The sequence below is a fragment of the Enhydra lutris genome, unplaced genomic scaffold, assembly GCF_002288905.1.
Source record: "Enhydra lutris kenyoni isolate GAN:26980312 unplaced genomic scaffold, ASM228890v2 scaffoldscaffold35, whole genome shotgun sequence".
NCBI classification, from domain to species: Eukaryota; Metazoa; Chordata; class Mammalia; order Carnivora; family Mustelidae; genus Enhydra; species Enhydra lutris.
The window spans coordinates 9,172,312-9,195,142 of NW_019154119.1; the positions used below are offsets into that span (position 1 = coordinate 9,172,312).

The 22,831-nt window shown below is 36.8% G+C and overlaps 1 protein-coding gene across 7 annotated transcripts; it reads left to right on the forward strand.

Annotated features, from left to right (window-relative positions):
* Nucleotides 1-593: 593 nt before the first annotated feature.
* On the forward strand, nucleotides 594-21,230 carry LOC111154161 (5'-nucleotidase, cytosolic IB). Of its 7 annotated transcripts, none has more exons than XM_022513583.1 (10): nucleotides 594-692; nucleotides 2,703-2,792; nucleotides 3,101-3,283; nucleotides 3,885-4,052; nucleotides 5,880-6,347; nucleotides 6,674-6,841; nucleotides 8,001-8,130; nucleotides 11,014-11,136; nucleotides 11,585-11,769; nucleotides 20,859-21,230. In XM_022513583.1, the coding sequence occupies exons 1-10, from the start codon at nucleotides 660-662 to the stop codon at nucleotides 21,189-21,191; spliced, it is 1,881 nt and encodes a 626-aa protein (XP_022369291.1). In that variant the 5' UTR covers nucleotides 594-659; the 3' UTR covers nucleotides 21,192-21,230. The 7 variants fall into 7 exon arrangements, with proteins under 7 accessions (XP_022369291.1, XP_022369292.1, XP_022369290.1 ...); XM_022513584.1 differs by having other exon boundaries at nucleotides 3,885-4,022; XM_022513582.1 differs by having other exon boundaries at nucleotides 660-692; nucleotides 3,101-3,334; nucleotides 3,885-4,022.
* The last annotated feature ends 1,601 nt before the right edge of the window (nucleotides 21,231-22,831 follow it).

A 22,831-nucleotide genomic window follows, 5' to 3' on the forward strand; every position in this document is an offset into this window, starting at 1 on the left:
ACAAATGTGTGTTTAAAAGTTCAAGCATGGGGCAAATGGCAAGAAAGACAGTGCAGGTATCATTCTACTACACTGTGTCTGGACATAGGGAGAATGCTTTGAAATGTGACATAGAAATGGCCTTGGCATTGTGAAAAATACCCAACACAAAAGCTAAAAACAAGTCTAAACTTCATGTCTAGAACGAAATCTCAGCTGTCAAAAATAGTCTGCAGATTGCAGGAAGTTCTCCAAAATCTATTGGGATGAACAATAATAAATGATTGGGTCCACAAATGAGTTTACCATTCATTTTGGCACTGCCAGAAAATGTACAGCCACAGTGGGATTTATATGATGAGTAATATAGTAATGTTTAAAAAGAAAGAAGCAGTAATACTCATATTGCTTCATATTAAACATTTTAAAACTGTTTAGACATCACTTCCTAAAAACTTTAAGAATGGTTATGAGAGGATGTACTCAACTATGAAGAAATACTATTGCTTTTTTTTTATAGTCACATATTCAGAGTCAGTTTGTTACTATGGAATCACATATGATGTCATAAATTTGACATTCTAAATGCAAATCTAGGCAGAGTAACCGAAACATCAGGAAATGGAGCTGGGGAGAGGAAAACCTGCATAACAACGAAAGAAATTCAGGACTTAAAAGAAATGAGTCAAACATCCCTGAAACAGAAAAAGAAGGTGAGTGAATTGAATGTCCTAGAATGTTGCCAACGAGCTAAAGAAATGTAGACGTCAGGTGGGGGAGGCGGGATGGGACATTCAACACTTTTTTCCATTTCAGAAACCTAAATGTCCAAAAAAAAAAAAAAAACCCAACACACAAAAAAACGCATTAAGAGGTTTATTTGGGTAAATGGCCCGTAGTGGATTTTCCCAAAGAAAGGGGGAAGGAACAAGCGGGTAGACCTTTCTCTTTGGACAGAAGCTAGAAGGCAGGAAACTTGGTGCGGTGTCACCGTGAGCACCTCCTCTGGGAATGTTCTGTAACAATTAAATCACTTCAGATAATGACTATATCTGGAGCAAAGGGAAGGAAAATAAAGAATATAAAGAATGGAGAAAAGTGAGATTAAAGCATTCAGAATCAGTCTATCTAATAATATAGCATTTATTAAGCATGTGCTCATATGTTAGTGGCAAGAGAAGAAAACACTGTTGCTATCTTTGAAGAATGCACAGCTTAGTAGGGAAGAGAATACATAAACAAAGTACAATTCAGTGCTCAGTAAAAGTATGTACAAAAGACACAGGCAACACAAAGGAATGTTTAACTCTGGGAACTTCTCCCAGGTCATGCTGAGCTGGGTTTTGAAGAAGATTAAAGAGAAGAGGAGGTTACAAGGAAATAGGGTGATATGTAGACAAATACAAGTCATTTAGCACAAGCGAACATACAGATAAATGTGTACTATGGTGGGCAAGTTGGAGGTAGACAGGATACACCATGAGACTCTTGGTCTGTAAAGCCAAGTGAATGAAGAGTGTATCTAGAAATGAAGCATAACTATATTTATGTTTTATAAATAGCCCTTTAAACGGATGGGGTCAATGGATCTAGAAGTTGGGAGGATTTGAGGTTATGAAATCTAATTAAAAGTCTATAATATTAGGAATGCAGGCCCATAACGTTCTGAGATCTGGAACAAGGCAATGATAATAAGGACGGAGAAAAGGGATTTAGTTTTAAATATCTTTTGCAGTTATAAGTGACAGGATTTTATGGTGACGATGTGGGGAGTGGCTGGAAGGATTTTAGGATCTAGTTCTAGGACCACATAGCTCTGCCATTCTCTGCTGTCATAGACTCAATCATCCAACTTACACTGATGCAAAGAGTATTACGCACAGACTGGTCCTGACCACATTGGTCTAAGCTAGAAGCTGAGCTCTTAAAACAGAGAAATAACACTAATCTTGATCACAATACACCTACCAAATTAGCATGAAGCAATACAAATAATGCTCCAATACAATGGTATTTTCTGCAATTGAAAAGGAACATATTTGAATAGTGTCCATGACTGTCCATGGGCTCTCCTACATAGTCTTCCCTATCAGTTTGTTCACAAGAGACCTCCTTTCACTCTAGCTGGTATGAATAATTAGAGAATATGTAGAGAAGGTAGAACTGTCAAGAGATCTGCATAGGATTAAGAACCTTGATCTTAAAAATCAAGCTACTATTGGTGAGGTTTAGATTCACAGAAGATTGGAGTTAGGGTTTATTAAGAAAACAAACAAAAGAAGTTTCAATTCTACATGGCAAAGGAAAAGCTCCCTAAGTAGCAACCTTCATAGTATTAGAGAAAATAAAAGTTATTCTGTGGGGGAAATTTCACATTTAAATCAAAGTCCTGCTAAGCTCTGGAAAATTCTTCCATAGCATTTTTGCCTGCTATCATTTTTTTAAAATGATAAATGCCTCATGCCTCAAATCTACAAACCAAAATATTTCTATATTAAAAAAATGTTTATATAGTTCTTTGATATGTGTTATTTTTATTAACATCTGTTAGAACAGAAAGAAAATGTCTAAAATTTATATATATATGATATGTATATCATATATATATTAATTATATTGGAAAAGAGGCAAATTCTAATTTTTATTCATCCTTTTATTCCCAAACTCAAGGTTTCTAATGCTCCTGAGATTAATTAATAAACATTCTTTGTTTCCATATTAAGAATGAGACTGGATCGAGGAACTCAAAAGACAGCTTAGACACAGAGAAAAGAAAGGATTCTGAGAAATCAGGAGTTCGTCTGAGCACTCAGGTGAGCTGACCTCTTAAGAGTTAGTTAGAGAATTAAAGAGAAGAAAAGCACAACAGAAAATTTAAGGGGGCAGGAATGTTTTGGGAGGGAAGACTGAGCTGCCAAGGTTTCTATTAAGGGATACCTAATGTCCTCATGGAGAGGTTAAGGACAAACTAGGAGAAGCTAGTCCCTGCCTTCCCCACCAGTAGACATCCCCATAGCCATCTTCTCTGTTCAGCCTATGGGAGGAGACTGGTCTTTGTTCAGATCAGGGAGGGAAGGGGAGTCTGGCCATCGCATTGACCATTTTCTGCACAATCTTTCAGATGAGGCGTGCAGTCAATCCGAATCACTTGCTGAGATGTTGCCCCATGCGAGGTCACTCGTCGTGTAGACGCTGCCTTTGTGCAGCTGAGGGAACAGTACCTCTTGGCCCCTGCCGCACAATACGTATTTATATTCACATGTGCCTGTTGTGGGAGCAGGGCCGGCAGATCACCATGATCAGGGTGAGCAGAGATCAAACTACTGATTTTGGAGGGGAGCCACAGGCAATCTGGGTGAGGGGAAGGATATGGGGAATAGAAATTTCCACTTGCTTCTCCATAGTATCTTCCAGTTTGACTCCTCCCAAAGGAAATGCTAGAGTATTCTACTTCCCCTTGGGCAGCTGATTGAGAGCCCTGATTCAGCCTCATTTAGATGCCAGCTGCCCTCATCTTTGTAGTCAAAAATGATAAATATGTCTTCTTAGCTTCAGCTAAAAGGCTTAGCCTTAAGGGAAGAAGTGGGGAAAAGGTCAGAAAAATGGTCAACACTACCATGGTCCATATAAGAGTCACAGATGAAAAAATATGAGACATCAGATTTGTTTCTTAGTTTTGGATTCTCCTCCAGGTGGATCTCCATTTTTTTCTCATCATAAAATTTAGGATTGGGCCAGAGCTAGAATAGTACATAAGGGTCAACACTGAATTAAGGTCATATAGGACAGGGACCTTCTCACTGGGTTCTGCTATATTTAGCTTGAAATGGTGGTTCTGTAGGCACATGCACAGCAGGAGTGGGTAGTGGGGTATTACACCCCTGGGTCTCTTCTTTCCTCCAAAGGGATCACAGGAATTATCATTGCCAAAGACTGATTCCCGGGGGTACGTTGTACGAAATCAGTGGTCCCGAACTTCACGGAGCCCATCCACCAGAGCTCCATCAGTAGACGAACCCAGAAGCAAGAACACCAGTCTTAAGGTAGAGATGGGAGATGAAATGAAGAGGAATGTGATATAATAATGATGATGATAATGATAATGATAATAATAATAGTTAACATTTATTGATGCTTTCTTTGTGCCAGGACCTATTCTATGTGCTTCACATGTTTTAGCTAACTCAGTGATCATTAAAACAAACAAATAAACCCATAAGCCCCATTCTATAGTTGAGAAAATTGAAACACAGAGTAACTTGCCTAAGATCTCACATTAATAACACTAACTGAGGTAGATTAAAACCCAGGGTCACTAAGTCTATAAGCTGTGCACTAACTTAATGATTAAGCCCTCTGACTTCTCCGTCTTTCCTTCGTTCATTCAACGATTATTTGCTGAGCAATCAAGACTTACAAGGTGGGATGGGCCAATGTTTACAGCAGCAATGTCCACAATAGCCAAACTGTGGAAAGAGCCCAGATGTCCATTGACAGATGAATGGATAAAAAAGATGTGTTTATATGCAACGGAATACTACTCAGCCACCAAAAAAAAAATCTTGCTATTTGCAACGATGTGGATGGAACTGGAGGGTATTATGCTAAGCAAAATAAGTAAATCAGAAAGAGATAATTATCATATGATCTCACTCATGTGGAATTTAAGAAACAAAACGGAGAATCATAGGAGAAGGGAGAGAAAAATAAAACAAGATGAGATCTGAGAGAGAGGAAAAACCACAGGAGACTCTTAATCATAGGAAACAAACTGAGGGTGCTAGAGGCAGGGAGGAGGCTGGGAGAATGGGGTCACTGGATGATGGAGATTAAGGAGGGCACATGATGTAATGAGCACTTGGTGTTATATGCAACTGATGAATCACTGAACTCTACCTCTGAAACTAATAATATACTATATGTTAATTGGATTTAAACTAAAAATATGAAGAAGGGGTGGAAAAATCAATGAAGTAGATAAATTGTTGAAAAGTATTGGATTGTGTGGTGCTTTGGTCCCTTAACTAGGCCTGGCCCCAGGAGAAGAAAATGCTATTTCTGAGATTAAGTTTTTGGATGCAGAGAAAGAGTGACACAGACCTCACCACTGGGAGAACATGTGTCTCTCTGAAAAGTGGCTCAATAGTCTAACCAAGAATATGCCTTTTGAGACATGTGAAACAATCATAAAAAGTGAAATAATATATAGATGCCTAATAATTTATTGCGCACTTTAGTAAAGATATTTTTTTCTAGAATCCTTCCTTTTTATTTAGGAAGATGACTCCTAAATAAAAGAGTTCCATTGGCAAACAGAGTTCTAAAGGCAATGGGAAGATACTCAGCCTTCCAGTCTACCAACCTTCCCAGCAATCACTGCATTAATTATAGGGCAAATGTATAAAGAGATACCTCCAGGTGTTTTGTAGAATCTGCTGGTGAGAACATCTGGTCTTAGTTGCTCATAGAGTTAACTGGAGGTCACAGATGAAGGTAGTAGTGAGCAAGAACATCCTACCTGGAGGTCTCTGACTGGGCAAGTTTAAGGCAAGCAAGCAACAGAACTTTGTGAACTACAGACCAGATGCCTAAGGGCAGGGAAGAAGACCTGTGCCCTATCCACTCCAGAAAAAAGGAAAAAAAAAAAAGTGTTAGTTGCTGATGGAGAAGGTAGGGGAAAATAAAAGCAGTCTATCTCTGTGTCCGTATAAGAGACATACCCAATAACTGGGGTCCTGAAACATCTGAGCCCCTTTAAGCCCTACTGAAAGGAGCTAGGATGAACCAGGATCCTAACGGCTAAGAATGGAACAGAGGGAAGGGGGACGCTTCTTGATTCCTGCTGGGCAGAGATGGGGACAGGTGAACATCTAACTCACACTCCTACTTTATTGCTCCAGCTCCCCAGTAGCTCCACAACCTCCCGGACTTCATCCACCTCCCCCAGCCAGCAAGAGTCCCTGAAGCAGCTGTCAGAGGAGCCCTCGCCACCCACACCACCTTTGCCTTCCACTCCACCTATGCCTCTGGACTCACATCCTCCCACCCCGCCCGAGCCCTTTAGCTCCTCCAGGCGCAGCACCAAGATGCACGAGAATCCTGAAGCCTGGGCACAGGGCATCCTGCGGGAAATCCGGGACTCCCGGGACTCCATGCCTCAGAGAGATTACCCGCGCACACCCCCCACTGAATGGAAGGCCTATATCCAGCGCAGATCAACCTACTCTTCCCAGCTAGATCAGGACTGTCTGTCAGAACTGCCCCGGCAGCATCACCAACGAGAGGAAGAGGAGGACGAGGACGAAGCCTATTGGGCCTCGGTGAAAACTCTGTATGAGAAGATCCCCAGCTGCTCCCGCCCCCGACCGGTGAGCAAGTCCCACACACCTGGTACTGGAAATCCGCCTCCCCATCCCCCCACCCCCCGCCCCCAGACCCATGCAACCCTGCAAACCTGAGTCTCTCCTAGCCTCCCTTCTCTCTAACTTGCGGGGAAGTCCTGTGCTGGCCCTGCATCTCCCCTACTCCTGCAGCCTCAGTTGGGAGGGAATCCTAACTCTTGACTGTCTCCAGCATCCCAGTGCTCCAAGTGGGGCCTAGCTGTTTTTTTCCCACCTTGCCCTGGCATCAGCCCCTTTTCTGATCCCTTCGGTCGTGTGACTGACTCTCCTCCCATTGGCGGCCCTTTCTGCAGCCCAAACCCAAGAATGCCATCACCATCGCTGTGTCATCCCGGGCGCTTTTCAACATGGTGGACGGGAGGAAAATCTATGAGGAGGAGGGTCTAGAAAAGTACATGGAATATCAACTCAACAACGAAAATGTTATCCTGACCCCAGGACCCGCCTTCCGCTTTGTTAAGGTACCCTGAAAAACTGTGTTTGTGGAATGTCAGGAACCTGGATGGAGAGGAAAGGACCCAGGCAGACCCTTGGGATCTCATCCAGTGTCCCTTATAATTCCTGGCACCCTGTTGTAATTCTTGCCCTTTTCACGTTGACCCCAGGTCAGTTTATGCTTCCCACAGAGGCTCCAAGACTGGTGAGGAGGGGCCTCCAGTTCTAGATTTGGGATGTTGAGAAGGCCTTCAATAGAGTTCTAATCATGACACCTGTTAGAAACACCTTTGTTCCCTTCCTAGGAGTGGTACCAGAAGCAATAATAAGCTTACAATCCCAGTAGTAGAAACAAAATGCCTCATTAAAATGAAATGAAATTCACTTTAGCTGTTTTTTTCCCCAAACATAACATATTAAGAAAAATCAAGATGATCTTGATTGGCACTTGGTTGGGGGTGGGGACATGATTTTAATAGAAAAAGTAAGGTTCTCTGAACTTATACTGAAATGTATAGCACTTATAACACTGATCCTCTACATAGCTTATGCAAATGTTACACAATAACATCATAACCAGGTAGAAAAAATGACATCTACAACCTGGGAATAGAAAGTACTTATGGGGCATGGTAGAAGCATCAGGGGAAACCACTAACCTAAAGACTCAAGTTTAAAAAATAGACAAAGTATGTTGGTAGCACATATCCTACAATTGGAACAATACAGAGATGATTAGCATGGCTCCTGTGCAAGGATAACATGCTAATTCATGAAGCATTCTATATTCTATATTTTCACAATTAATGATAATCTCAAGATGATCAAGAAAAGAAAAGCAGATTTTAGGAATCAAAGAAAGAAAAAAAAATTGGCAAAGCTTGGAAAGATTAGCCTGATCCTTCTCTCTACCTACCCCAAAGAGAGAATTCTAGAAAGTCAAATGTTGTTAACAATTTTTTCAACAAACATTAGCTACCTATTCAGCAAATATTAACGAGGTCCTGTATATGAGTCTGAAAATATAGAAACGAATGGCATAACCATGCCTTAAAGGAGCCATAATCTCTCAGAGTCTCCAGAGTTTGAATTTGACACCAGTGATATCCTTTCTCTCCAGAACCCAGACTCCAATAGCCACCTTGCCTGGCCCTCTTTACATGCACTCATGTTTGTAACCTGCAGGCACTGCAGCATGTCAATGCTAGACTCCGTGAGCTGTATCCTAGTGAACAGGACTTATTTGATATTGTACTGATGACTAATAACCATGCCCAAGTGGGAGTGCGGCTTATAAACAGCGTCAATCACTATGGTAAGTAAAATAAATACCATGTGGAAGAACAGCTTGCTGCTCTGGGAGAGAGAAGCCATGTTATTTTGCTAACTGTGGCCTCAGTAATGCAGTGTCTTTGATACTGACACCCCCTTCTGCGTGAGGAATGTTTATTTGCCTATGTCAGAGAAAGAGAGGCCATGTTCATTTTTAACTTTAGCACAGAGTTGGGCCCAAAGCCCTGGACTTAACTTGTCAAGTGTGAATTTCAAAGTCTTAATCCCAGCTCCTGCAATATATTTCTCTGCTTTATGTTTTTCACTTCTGAACTTGACTTCAAGGAGCCATCAACCCAGAGGCATTCTCTGTGTGATCAAACTTCTTGCTCACCACAGATCTGTGTTTAAGGTTTGTGGGTTTTCACCTTTCCTTTCCACTCTTACAATCTGATTCTCCCTGACTGCTCTCCCCACACATCAAATCCTTACCCATGTCAGCAAAATTATCTTTGTTCCTTTACGTGGAAATTCTGACTGACTCTAGTCCCCTCATAGCATTTCCATCAGTGTGTTGGATTCTTGAAGAGAAAATCCCCAATTTCCTGGTATGGAATTATATGACTTGTTATTTGGGGATCTTTAGACTATTTTCTAAGTGACCTATCCAGGTTTATGGGTACATCAAGTCAAAATAAGTTTGAACTTCGGCATATTTAAATTCAAGGTTTAAAGTAGGCATGCTTATGAATAATCAAGATGTATTATAACTAATGAGTTTTCCATTATCCTAATTATAAGGCTGATGTCTGAGGGGTCCCTGGGTGGCTCAGTCAGTTAGGCATCTTTCTGCCTTTGGCTCAGGTCATGATCCCAGGGTCCTGGGGTCTCTGCTAAACAGGGAGCCTGCTTCTTCCTCTCCCTCTTCCACTCCCCCTGCCTGTGCTCTCTTATTCTCTCTCTCTCGTTTCAAATAAATAATTAAAATCTTTTAAAATTAAAAAAAAGGGCTGATGTCTGAGATATATTTTTAAAAACACTTGGCTTTCAAAAATGCAGCTTTCATAGTGTTATGACATGGAAAGGAACACGGATAAAAGGTTTAGCATAGATGAGTACCATAATCACTCAGTAAATAGCAACTATTGTTTTTTTACAACACACAATCTTGCACAGTTTAGTAGGTGACTTAGGTCTATCTATCCCTCACCAAAATGAGCCCAACAAGGCTAGTAGCATAAAGAAGCATAGTTATCTACCCATCAATTCTGCTAATGAGTTGACTGAGCTCCATCTTCTCATGCAGCCTTATTCATGAAACACCAACAGCCTTTCACCTGGAAAAGGTAGTTAGTTGTTTCCCTTCTCTGGGTGTTGAAGGCAATTTGTATCTCCCTCTCCTATGGCTGTTACATTATCATTCTCTGTTTTACATGCCCAACTGCTCAGTGAACTGTGATCTCCTTATAATGGGGGAAGATGTTTTAATTGTTTCTGAAGTCCCCAATGCCACCAAATAATTTCTGGTCATATATTAATATTAATTTATATTACTTAAGGGTTTGCAGAATATACTTTTGTCACTTATGCCCAATGTCAGCTTAAGTGAAAAACTGAGAGTATTTCATTAACATCATAGCAAACCCTTCCAACTCAATTGTCAATGGACCACATCCACTCTGTGGGTCCATACAGATGAAAAACAACTGACTAGACTCAACATTCTGCTTTATATCATGTGCAGCTACCCAGTTTATTATGAATCTAAAAAAAGTTTGAATGGGTATATACTATCTTATAGGCATAATGTTATACTTTATTTAACCGTTCTCAAATCATTAAACAGTGTTCTGCTTTTATAAATTATCCTGAGAGACCTTTACACATAAATCTTTATCAGAGTTTCAGATTATTCCCTTAGAATAAAACTAACAGGTCAAAGGGTAAAAACCAATTACATTTCTTGATACATATCGTCAAATTACTTTCTAGGTAGTTTGTACCAATTTATATTTTCTTCTAAAGTGAAAATGGGTGCCTATTTTACAACACTTTAACCATTATCTAGCATTTGTTTTTTAATTGTTGTTGATTTGAAAGACATTTAATGGTATTTTAATATTTAGTCTCCTAAATAATTACATTTAAAATGTCAAGTCAAGTCAAGACACCCATGTGGCTCACCATGGCTCAAGACACCATGGGTGGCTCAGTCGGTTAAGCAGCCAGCTCTTGGTTTTGGCTCAGGTCATGATCTCGGAGTCCTGGGATCAAGCCCTGACTCAAACTAGGAGTCTGACTCAGGAGACTCTCTCTCCCTTTCCCTCTGCCCCCTCCACCAACCTGATTCGTGGCTGCTTTCTCTCTCTTTTGACTAAATAAATCTTTAAAAATAATAAATAAATACAATTTCAAATCAAGGGAAAAAAACAAAAAACAATTTCAGACCTGTTATTGTTTTTAGAAAACAGTTTAAATCCTAGCACTGCTTGTCATTACTATTATATTGTTCCTGAAGAAATACAGAAATGGTACTTAAAATAGAGGTACACATGAACTATCTCTTTCAATAAGTAAATAGCCTATGGTTGAAGAAAAAGAACTCTGTCTAGTTTAGACAAGAGTCAATGTGAGTCAGTGGGCTTAGACGAGTTGTTATGTCTCAATTTCCTTTTTTGTAATGATAATAATAATTTCCATCATACAACTGTTGTGAGACCAAATTGGCATGGTCTACATGGACATACTTTATTAAAAAACAGCTTTTTATATATAATATAGCAATTTTTCAATATTAGTGTTACAAAGCTAATTCTAAAACCTCAGTAAGCACTCAATTATTTCTAAGACAACTCTGATTTACATTTACATTTAAGCATATTGTCTTTAATCTCTGACATAAAAAATCTTTCTTGCCCAATAATAGGCTTATTAATTGACCGCTTCTGTCTGACTGGTGGAAAAAGCCCCATTGGCTATTTGAAGGCATATCTTACCAACTTGTATCTTTCTGCAGATTCTGAAAAAGTACAAGAAGCAATACAAGAAGGTATTCATTTGGTTTTATCTCTCAATAAAGTCACTAGTGCTGACTTTCACTGGGCTTCATATATGATTATGTGGCTTATGTCTTTGTTAAATTTTCTGCTAAGGTGTTTCCACAAGTAGCAGCCCCTAAATCTGTCTTTTAGAGCTTTGACTTTATTGGAGGTGGACATTCTCAGTGATTGTCCTACACTCTATTTTACACATTGCCTCCATTTCTATAATGGATGAGAAAGTGTAAAATAGAGTGTAGGACAATAAAAAAAAAAAAAGAAAAAACAAAAAAAAAGTTAAAAAGAAAAAAAAAAAAAAAATATATATATATATATATATATATATATATATATATTTCAAGGTCTGGGAGGATCTTTTTTTCTTTTTTTAATCATTAAAATGGTAGAAGAAACTGATGTCCCTCAGAAGAGTATTTATAAATCTCCATGGTCTGCCAGGCATCGCCTCTGCAACAATGTTTGATGGAGCCAAAGACATGGCTTACTGTGACACACAGCTCCGTGTGGCCTTTGATGGGGATGCCGTACTCTTCTCTGATGAATCTGAACATATTGCCAAGGAGCACGGGCTGGACAAATTCTTTCAACATGAAACACTATTTGAGAATAAGCCTCTTGCTCAGGTAGGTCCAGTGAGTTCAAATTAATTTTTATCTACTTATTTTCCAACATATAGACATATATATATATATTTTTTTTTTAAATTATTTTAGGCAAGCCAATCTTCATTTCTTATCCTTTATACTTTGCTCCCTTTCTTATCCTTCATACTTTTCTCCCTTTCATGAACTCCTCATTTTGAAACATCTACTGCCCATTTGGGATTTTTGTTTGTTTGTTTTGTTTTGTTTCAGCATTCTTTTATCTATCCTTTTTGGAAGTGTTTCGATGATCTTCTCATGATAATGAGTTCACCTCAAAATTACAAGTAATAGAGGTAATATGGCTTACCAGTAAGCTATTTCTACATAAGTTCTCAGAATAGTAAAGTGATTTCCAATAGGTCAGTTAACATTTGTGGACCTCTCTGCCCATAAACTTCAAACTCACTAATGGCATTACTTAATTGAGAAAATCTGCACAAATGAGAGCTCAAATTGAATCACAATAATGAGCCTCAAACAAGTGCAAGCTATGAACACCTAATCAAAGTGAAACCGAATATTTAGGTTTTTTGGAATCAATCCATGAACTGAAGTGTTAAAAAATCACAGTGTTAGGGTGCCTGGGTGGCTCAGTGGGTTAAAGCCTCTGCCTTCGGCTCAGGTCATGATCCCAGGGTTCTGGGATTGAGCCCCGCGTCGGACTCTCTCCTCAGCAGGGAGCCTGCTTCCCCTCCTCGCTCTCTGCCTGCCTCTCTGCCTACCTGTGATCTCTGTCTGTCAAATAAGTAAATAAAATTAAAAAAAAAAAAAGTCACAGTGTTAAAATGAACAAAAGTTACAACTTCTGAACCAAAGGAAATCTGAAACATCAAAATATTCTCCAAACTGAATCTGAACTGACAGATGAGTTTCAATCTAAGAATTTTAGCAAAGAATTCGTCTTTTTTTCTCAGCTCTTCTTGAATGTAAGACAAACTTAAATGTTATTATTTTTAATTACACTTATAAAATATAAATAGAATAACTGAAAGTAAAAACGTTTCACTAACTCACCCCATATCATAGCAATTCATATTTAAACTGTGTGTGTGTGTGTGTGTGTGTGTGTGCATGCGTACGTGCGTGAGAACGCACACACATGTAACTTCATAGTCCCTCCCTAATAGCTTCTTCGGAAGCCTTGATCTTAGTGAAGTTGTTCAATGTTAACAAATTGAAAGGAAAATCCTTTGTTGTATTTTATTTAAGTCTGCTTTGCTGAAATTCAGAGCCCACTGTGTAGTAGCCTCTAACTACTACTGAAATTTGGAATATTTCCAGAAAAAGAACACTTAAAAAAAAAAACTTTCAAAAGCATACTTAAAGATAATCTTAAAATACCATTTTCTCATTACAGGTAAAGAATTGAAATTTCTTTTAGACTTGGCACTAATCATTTCCCTTTTCCAGGTTAAAGAAGTTGTTCTTCCCATTAAACAATTGAAATTGTGAAGCCCAACACTAGTTATTGCTGGAATACCCAACACATTTCTATTAAACATACTTGTTTTCATTATGCAGTCCTTCTGGCAGTGGATGAAGATGCTGTTTTTTACACAGACAGGGTAGCTTTTCTATAAACAGGCTTTGCCAATGTGTTCCACTCATGAGAAAGAAGTTATGAGGTATGATTATTACCCAAGCCTTTCAAGTATGTTGGTCGTGGGACTTACGGCTTGGTCATGACATTGTCTCAAATGGAGGAGACAGCTGAAGAGGATTAACTTGGCTACTCTTGTAACTTTATTAAAAGCCTCCAGCGTGGCACCATAACAAGTAGTGGACATTTCCTGATTTGATCCCTACCTTGTCTCACCATTCTCAGACAGTTGTTCTCCAACTGTGTGTGTGTTTGTGTGTGTGCACATGTGTGTATTTTAATCAGAACTGTTGAGGTATAATTTATATACAGTAAAATTCATAATTTTTAGTGGATGCTTCTAAGAGTTTTGACAAATGCATACAGTTATGAAACCATGACCAAACTCAAAGTACTCATTATACTCACAAAATTCCCTCATGCCTCTTTGTAGCCATCCTACCCTGCTATCTCCAGGATCTATCCACTACTAATCTGATTTCTGCCCCTCTAGTTTTGACTTTTCCAGATGTCACTTAAATGGAACCACACAGGATACAATATTTTGAATCTGACTTCTTTTATTAGCATTATGTTCTTGAGATACATCCATGTCAATCCATGTGTTAGTAGTGTCTGTTCCTTTTTATTGTTGAGTCTCTTCTATGGATGTACCACATTTTCTTTATCCATTTACCTGTTGAAGGATATTTAAGTTGTTTCCAAATTTTTGACTTTTATAAATAAAGCCATTTGAACATTTGCATACAGGGTTCTGTGTAAACTTAAGATCTAATTTCTCTTGGATAAATACCTAGGAGTAGGATTACTAGGTCACACAGTATATGTGTCACTAGGTCATATATTTAATTTTATAAGATACTGCCAAAGTATTTTCCAAAGTGACAAGACCACTTTGAATTCTCAATAGTGCTATATGTGAGATTTTGTTGCTCTATACTTTGCACTGGTAAGTTGTTTTTTGTTTGCTTTTTCTAAGCTATTCTAGTGATTATATAATGGTATCTCTTTGTGATTAAATTTGTATTTCTCTAGACAAATGATATTGAATATGTTATTAGGTGTTTATCTGCCATCATGTGTACTTTTCGGCAAATATATCTGTTCAAATCTCTTGCTCACTTGTATTGGGCTTGTTTATTATTGAAGTTTGAGAGTTAACATATTATGGATAGAAGTATTTTATCAGATGTGTTGTGCAAATATTTTCTCTCAGGCTCAAGACAAGCATATCTTTTTATTCTTTTTATCTTTCAGTGTATGTTGATGAACAGAAACTTATAATTCTGTTGAAGTTCAACTTGTCAGTTAATGCCTTTATTACTTGTGTTTTTAATGTCATATCCAAAAACTGACAAAGTCACATAAATTTCCTATGTTTTTGTACAACATTTTGTAATTTTAGTTTTTCTTAAGGATTATAACCTATTTTGAGTTAACTTTTGTATTTATGCAAAGTATTGGTTAAGTTCACTTTTAATGCTTATGGGTATCCTAATTGTTCCAGGATTATTTGTCAAAAAGACTGGCTTTCTATTCCTTTAACATAGGTGTCTATGCTTTTACCAATATCACACTGTCTTGATTAGTGCAGTTTTATAGTAAGTCCTGAGATCAGGTAGTGTGAGTTCTTCAAATCTGTTATATTTCAAAATTCTTTTGGATATTCTTATTCTTTTGCATTTTTATACAGATTTAACAGCGACCTTGTGCATTCCTGGGGGAAAAAAAAAAGTCCGCTGGAATTTTGATTTTGATTGTGTTGAATTTTTAGCTTAATCTTGGTGTGGGGACATCTTAATAGCAAGTCTTTCAGTCCATGGACATGGTATATCTCTCCATTTATTTAGGTTTTCTTTGATTTTTTCCATCAGTGTTTCAAATATTTTTGTGTCCAGATATCACTTTGTAAAATTTCTACCTAAGTTTTTCATAATTTTTGGTGTTATTATGAGTGATATATTAAATTTTTTATTTCTAATCTGTTTGTTAATATATACAGCAATATACAGAAATACAACTAGTTTTTGCATATCAACTTTGTATCTTACAAGTTTGATAAATTGACTAGTTAGTATAGTAAAATTTTTGTAGATTATTTGAGATTTTCTCCATAGACAATCCTATGAATAAAAACGCTTATTTCTATATTTCCATTCTATATGTGTTTTAATTTTCTTTCTTGCCTTATTACCTTTGCTAGTTCATTCAGTACAGTATTCAACAAGAGTGATAAGAGGGCACATCCTTGCCTTGTCCCTGATCTTCAGGGCAGATCATTCACTCTTTGACTCCTAAGTATATAGAGAAAATATATTTTGTATGATTTCAGTCCTCTATATTTGTTGAGGAGTGTTTTATGCCCAGAATATGGCCTATCAAGGTGAATGTTTTATGTGTACTTGAGGAGAACATTGATTCTGTGATGTTGAGTAGTCAAAATGTCAATTAGCTTAAGTTGACATGTGTATTAGTCAGGTAATATTGCCCAAGTTTTCAATATTGTCAATGATTTTCTATTTATTTCTATCCACTCTTGAGGAGGCAGTGTCAAAGTCTTCAAGAATATTTTGAGGATTAATCTATTTTTCCTTTTAATTATATGCATTTTGCTTCATGCATTTTTTAATCTCTTTCACTTACTGCCCAAATATTTAGGATTGTTCAATCTTCTTGGTGAAATAATCCCTTTTCATTATGTAATGTCTCTCTCTGATAGTCATATAACCACCCCAGTTTTTTGCTTTTTTTTTTTTTTGAACTGGTGTTTTTACTGTATATATTTTCTATAATTTTTATTTTAACTGATTATGTTTTTACATGTAGATTGCTTCTCTATTTAAATTGGCTTTCTTGTAGAATGATTATACACACACACACACACACACACACACACACACACACACACACAAACACACACAGACACACATCTACCTATCTATCTCGTGTTGCTTTTTTTGGTACGGTCTGACAATCCCTGTGTTTTAATTGCTATTTTTAGACCATTTACATTTAATGTGAACATTACTCTGGTTGGACTGAAACCTATCATCTTCCTCCTTTTTCCTATATGTTTTTTTTTAAAGATTTTATTTATTTATTTGACAGAGATCACAAGTAGGCAGAGAAGCAGGCAGAGAGAGAGGAGGAAGCAGGCTCCCCACGGAGCAGAGAGCCCGATGCGGGGCTCGATCCCAGGACCCTAGGATCATGACCTGAGCCGAAGGCAGAGGCTTTAACCCACTGAGCCACCCAGGCACCCCATCCTTTTTCCTATATGTTTCATCTGTTGTTTGTTTTCCCTTTTCTTACTTTTTAGCATTTGGATTTATTATAGTATTATATATTTCCAGGATTCCATTTTATCTCCATTATTGACTTATAACCCATTTTAAATTTTTCAGTGATTACCCTAGGATTGACAACATACAACTTTAAGTAATCACAGTCTATTTGCAAACAATATAATGCCACATCACGTATAATGTAAGAATCTTAAAACAGTATATTCTCAACATATTCCTCCCATATTTTGTGCTATTGTCACACATTTTATTTTCAGCTATACTATCAACTCACAGTACCTTGCTATTATTTTTTATTTGACTAAACAAATATATTTAGAATGAAGATGGATAAGAGAAATAATATGTCTTTTTTATTCATCTTTATTTTAATCATTTCCAGGGTTCTTAATTTCTTTGTGTAAATCCAACTTTCTCCCTGGTATCATAATCAATTTGCCATAAAACCATTTTTAACACTGCATGTAGAACTGGTATGCTATTACCAAAAGCTCTACTTTTCTTTGTCTGAAAAACTCCTTATTCTCCTTCATTTATGAAAAATATTTTGACTACATATAGTTTTTTGCATTTACCATATTTTTCTTTCAGGACTTTGAAAATACCCATCCATTATTTTCTGACTTCCATAATAGTCTCCAATACCACTTCCAGTGGTGGAGGTTTTGTTTTGGTTTGTTGTTTTGTTTTTTTCCCTTTCCCCATAGCAGTGGATCTTTACCTATGCCCTAGGGGTGACAGTGTTTGAAGCCCCTCTTCTGGCAGTGTAAAACTTTTGTTACTTAGGAAACATGGGGCAAGGTGGAGTTTTAGTCTTTTCTCACAGTGGTAGCTGCTCCTGTCCTCTAGCCTGCATTACCAAGGACTGAATTCTCTCACTTTCCATCCTGCCTATAGTATTTCTCATAAACAACTAGGAAAGTCCATGGGAAAAAACAAAAAAAAAAAACAAAAAAACCTGTAAGAGAGTGTTTTGGGTCTGTAACTTTCAGGGCTTCTTTGTTCTCTTATTAGTCCACATTTGACCTTTATCAATATTTTTTTAATTATTTCAATTTTTCATACTTGCTTATATGGTGTCTGGTATAAAGTCTTCCATTGATTTGCCAAAGATGTGTCAATTCTTGAGTTCTATATGTCCTTGAAGAGAACCTTTAGTTCTCTTTAATTTTTTTGTAGTTTTTCTTTAGTTTTGTTTTTTGTGGGGTTTTTTTTGTTTTTTTGTTGTTTTTTTTTTTTTTTCATTTAAGTTTCATGTTAGTCTATTGTCCTGTTACCTCAGCTCTCTAATGAGGTCAATAAATGTTAAGATTTTTCTTTTCAGATTATCTGGGTTTTTCTTGTTAAGATAGGAGTATCATCAGTCTTTCCAACTTTCTCCATCCTAGGCAGGTTCTAAATGTTTTAAGTCATACAGCTTATCAAAAAAGATATTTTTTAGTAACTTTACCTATTTATATATTTTTATTGACAAATTATATACCTGTACTTCTGCACAAATGTTTAAATTATAAAAATACCCAAAAATAGAAATAAGAAGGGATGATATGGATACCTGGTTTCAATAAGGTGACATATATGGACTGGTCTCTATTTATTCCCTTTGGAAACTACTCAAAAGCAGCAAGGAGAACTATATTCCCTGTGTTTCAAAGCCAAATTAGTCATGAGTTGGATGACTCCCAGTCACCATATCCCCTTTGCAGCTTTTTCCAAAAAATAAATTAATTAATTAAAAAATAAAATAAAAATAATAGTAGTTTTTTCACATATAGATATAGATATAGATCTTTCACCGTTAGGAAGTGAATTTTATTTGTTTTTTTTTTCCCCTGATATATGCTGCCTCAGAGAAACAGTGGTCTAAACAATGTTTAAATCTAAACAGAAAAATGAATAAGCCATGTTTATTAAGAAACAGTTTGTTTCTGGACAGCAGAGAAGAAGGAATCTTTTGAATTATGAAATCAAATCAGCCTTAAAATATTATCCTTAACCTTTGCCATAAACCCTCTAATTGCTCCAAGGAAAACCAACCTGCTTCAGTGATGAGTAATAAAAACAGAATCAGCACAGAATATAAGCAAAGATACTGAGAAAAAGGGAAAGAAGGGCAAAATCTAATAGATGTAGATCTCTCACTAGAAACAGTAGCCAAAGTATAGGTAAAAATTGTTACTAAACATTTACTATAACTTTTAAAAACTTAAAAAAGCAAGTCAGGGTCATAAAGTAGAAATGTTAGAATCAGGGGAGAGAAGGTAAAAAGTTGAATGGTAGAACTCTGGAAATGAGGGGAATTGAAAAAAATAGGATTTTAGAAAGAAAAATAATAGAAAATATATCACAGTTAAAGAAAATCCAACATATGCATAACTGGAATCCCTGAAAGGGAAAAAAAAAAAAAAAAGTGACATTATGTTCTGAGGGGAGAAAAGGGTTGTGTGTGGTAAATACAAAGATGCAAATGTATATAAAAACATAAACCAAGAAAACATCTTAAATTGTCAGAAAATTTTAATGCATACATTAAACTATTAAAAGAAATTGAACAAAATTATGATCATCAAGACATGCCCTAGTAAAATTTTTGACATCAAAGGTGAAGAAGTAATTCTTTGGGGAGCCTTTACATATGGGTGAAGAAGAAAATCAAGCTGTCCTGTCTTTTCCATAGCAGTACTCAATAGCAAAAGACAGTGGAGCACTACTTATAAAAACAACAACAACAACAACAACAACAAAACCTAAGAAAATGGAAAGAAAATCTAAATCACAGATTCTATTATCCAGCTAAAAGTTCATTTAGGTAAAAAGAAAACAGAACAACAGTTGAAAATGTCATGGTTTGTTATTTCCATAATATATCCATGAGAAAACTAGAAGACAACATTTTGGCCAATATGTAGATGGCCAGAAACACAAAGGAACAAATGAATGCAAAATACATTTAATCAGAGAACTAAAACTAAAACAATTGTAGGGAATAGGATGGCAGAAAAGAAAGTACACATTGTTTGTCCTAACAATGGGGAACTTATATAACTAACAAAAACTGGAAAAATGTGGAGGAAAAAGACTTAAGGAAGAGTAAGTATGTTGATAAGTTATAATAAGTGATCAAAGAATAAGATGTAAAGCTGATAAACAGAAATATGAAAATCTTTAATAATGAAAATATAAACACTGAGAAAAAGGAAACAAGTAAATTGTTTGGTTGTTCTCAGTCTTTTACCAAACAAGTAAATTGTATGGTTGCAAAAGAAATCAAGAATGAGAGAGAGATGAAGTACTGTAATTTCATTATTTATCACTGTAAAAAATAATAGATCCTGGATTAAAAAAAAAAAGAACAAACAGTACTATAAAAAGTTATAGTCACAAAGGTAACCAATAGAAAGAAATAATACAAACCTTCTTAAATCTTAGATGAAGCACACATACACATGCACAAAGGAAAAAACAAACACCCAATGAACAATCCTTTAAAATCTTTAAACAAGGAAAATGCAATAAAAATCATAAGAACCATTATGACATATACTTGTAATACCAATAAATATAAATGGCCCAAAACTCCACTCTGTTTTAAAAATCAAGACTTCCAGATTGGAAAACATAGCAGAATCCAAATCTTGCTCTATTCCAGAGAAACAGCTAAAACTGAGTGTTCAGAAATGCTGAAGATACGCACAGGCAATTGTAAATATAAGACAAGGCTAGATTCAAGCCAAGAAGGCACTGAACTAGATAAAGAAGTATAACTTCATAATATTAAAGTGTGCAATTCACAAAAAGAAAACTAAAATAGTTCTTTTGGGGATTAACCAAACGTTATTTAAATAGAGTATCCTATTTTGCCATGGATAATTTATGTCTGTTGCCCTTATACTTTTTATAGAAACTTTCACTATTAAAACATCAATGTTTAGATAATAAATTATATGGTCATCCTACATTTATTTTAGTAATGCAAGGATAGTTCTTTCTAAGGAAATATACTTACATAAAATGCAAGGAGTTTCAGTATTGTTCCATTGGCCTTAGAATATTGCATGTCTAATGCAGTACTATAACCTTTTATAAGCTCTTATAAGCCTCTGCTTTTTTAGCATTCACTTTAGCTCACTGGATCACAGCTGTGACATATGTTCCTTTTACAGGGTCCCTTAAAAGGCTTTCTGGAAGATTTAGGCAGACTGCAAAAGAAGTTTTATGCCAAAGACGAACGGTTACTTTGCCCTATCAGGACCTACCTGGTAACAGCCAGGAGTGCAGCCAGTTCAGGCGCCCGAGTGCTGAAAACCCTTCGCCGCTGGGGTCTAGAGATAGACGAAGCTCTTTTCCTTGCTGGAGCCCCCAAAGGTCCTATTTTGGTGAAGATAAGGCCACACATTTTCTTTGATGACCACATGTTCCACATTGAAGGGGCACAGAAGTTTGGCACCATCACAGCTCATGTACCTTATGGCATTAATCAAAAAATGAACAATTAGGGATGGGGAGGAGAAATAAAGCAGTAAGTCCGGTATTACAGAAGCCACTTCTTGTGGATCTCTAGGGTAATTAGATAGGTACTTCAGAAGATTGGACCAGAACTTAGTTCATTTGGAAAGGTTTCCTCTGTTTTTGTTGTCGTTTTGTTTTGTTTTTTGTTTTGTTTTTTGTTTTTATTTTTGTTCTTATTTTTGTTTAACATTTTGAACACTTCAAGCTTCTTCTTTGAGCTCTCAGTACTATTGAACACCAGTGCCCCTATCCTTGTGTGTAAGTCATACTGATGACTCTTTAGGATAAGTTTAGAACTAGAATGTTTGAACACTGAAAGGGCTAAATCCCAGTTAAGTTTTACAAAGCATTGCTCATTTTTGGATGTTAGTAGATAGAATGAATTTTTACCCTTTCATCATTGTAGAATATTGGTCCTCAAAGAAGGAAAGAGTGGGGTTAAACACGCTCTTGAAAATTAGAGTTTTTTATTCTGTTGCCTCTGTGACCAGCTTTTTAATCAATGCAAAATTAAAAGGTCACTCCACCTGCATAAGTATACCAATTCTGACACTGCTCATTCAAAAATAAATCAGCAAGTTATTCATATAGGGCACTTTCCATTTAAGATGAGCTCCAGACAGAAGCTCCTGGGAGAGCTTCAAAGAAGCTTATCTCTTGGGTGTGTTGCCTCTGGACCACAAGTTTTCATATTTGAAGTCTCTGGCTCTGGGCCTGGCAGGTAGGTCCACTGTTTACGTGGAAAAAAAAGCCTTGGCTACCACTTCAAAATGTAACATGAAGTGTAGTATCCTAGTCTTTCACTATTACCATTCTTTTGTTATTTTTGTTTTGTTTTCAAGAACATTGACTGGTTTTTAACCATACTCTATTACATAATAGGCACAGTGATCTGGTTATTTTCATGCCACCTCATTTTCATACAAACCAAAGGTTTGTAACAGAATAGTATTAATACCCTCATTTTTTTTAATCAATGAAGGACATAACATTCACAAAGAAAAAGTAGCTCGTCCAATAATGAGCAGCTAATAAGTGGTAGAACTAAAATTCAAAATCAGGTCTTACTTCAAAAGCATTATTCTATTTTCTCTTTGTTATATAGCCTTCCACATCAAGTCCTTATTAATTCCATGGCCATAGGACCCTTCTTGAACAGATTAGTCATTCCATTAAGTTCTATGCTTAAAAATAGTTACAAAGCAGATCTGGGGATTTCCCTCCTCCTCCCCTCTTCATGCCCTCTCTTGTTCCTTCTTCCCCCACCTCTCTCTCCAGTGCACTCATATATACATATTCCACCCCAGCTCTAGTTAAGGAATACTGCTGCTGATATATAGCTTTTGCTCTGCTTAATTTGATGTAAGCTAGTCCAAAATATATCAGTCATGACACTCACTGAGTACCTTCTGTTTTCTATGCATTCTCCAGTGTGAAGACCACAAAAGAAATTCAGACATAATTCCATTCTCTTGGAAATTTTAAAACCTTGAACAATCCTGTAGAATAAGTCAAGCATGTAGACTGAAACAGTTGACACTAGAGGGCTGTTTGTCCTCAGTGCCAAGTGAGGGTCACCCAGGAAAGTGAGGCAGACATCTGCATGGGCTGGAAGTGGTCAAACAAC

Excerpts from the sequence above, each read along its gene's own strand:
- LOC111154161 (XM_022513582.1), top strand. The coding sequence starts at position 660 with ATGAGTCAAACATCCCTGAAACAGAAAAAGAAG. Across the intron at positions 8,131-11,013 it reads AAACAGCGTCAATCACTATG|GCTTATTAATTGACCGCTTC; the intron begins GTAAGTAAAATA and ends GCCCAATAATAG. Across the intron at positions 11,137-11,584 it reads ACAAGAAGCAATACAAGAAG|GCATCGCCTCTGCAACAATG; the intron begins GTATTCATTTGG and ends ATGGTCTGCCAG.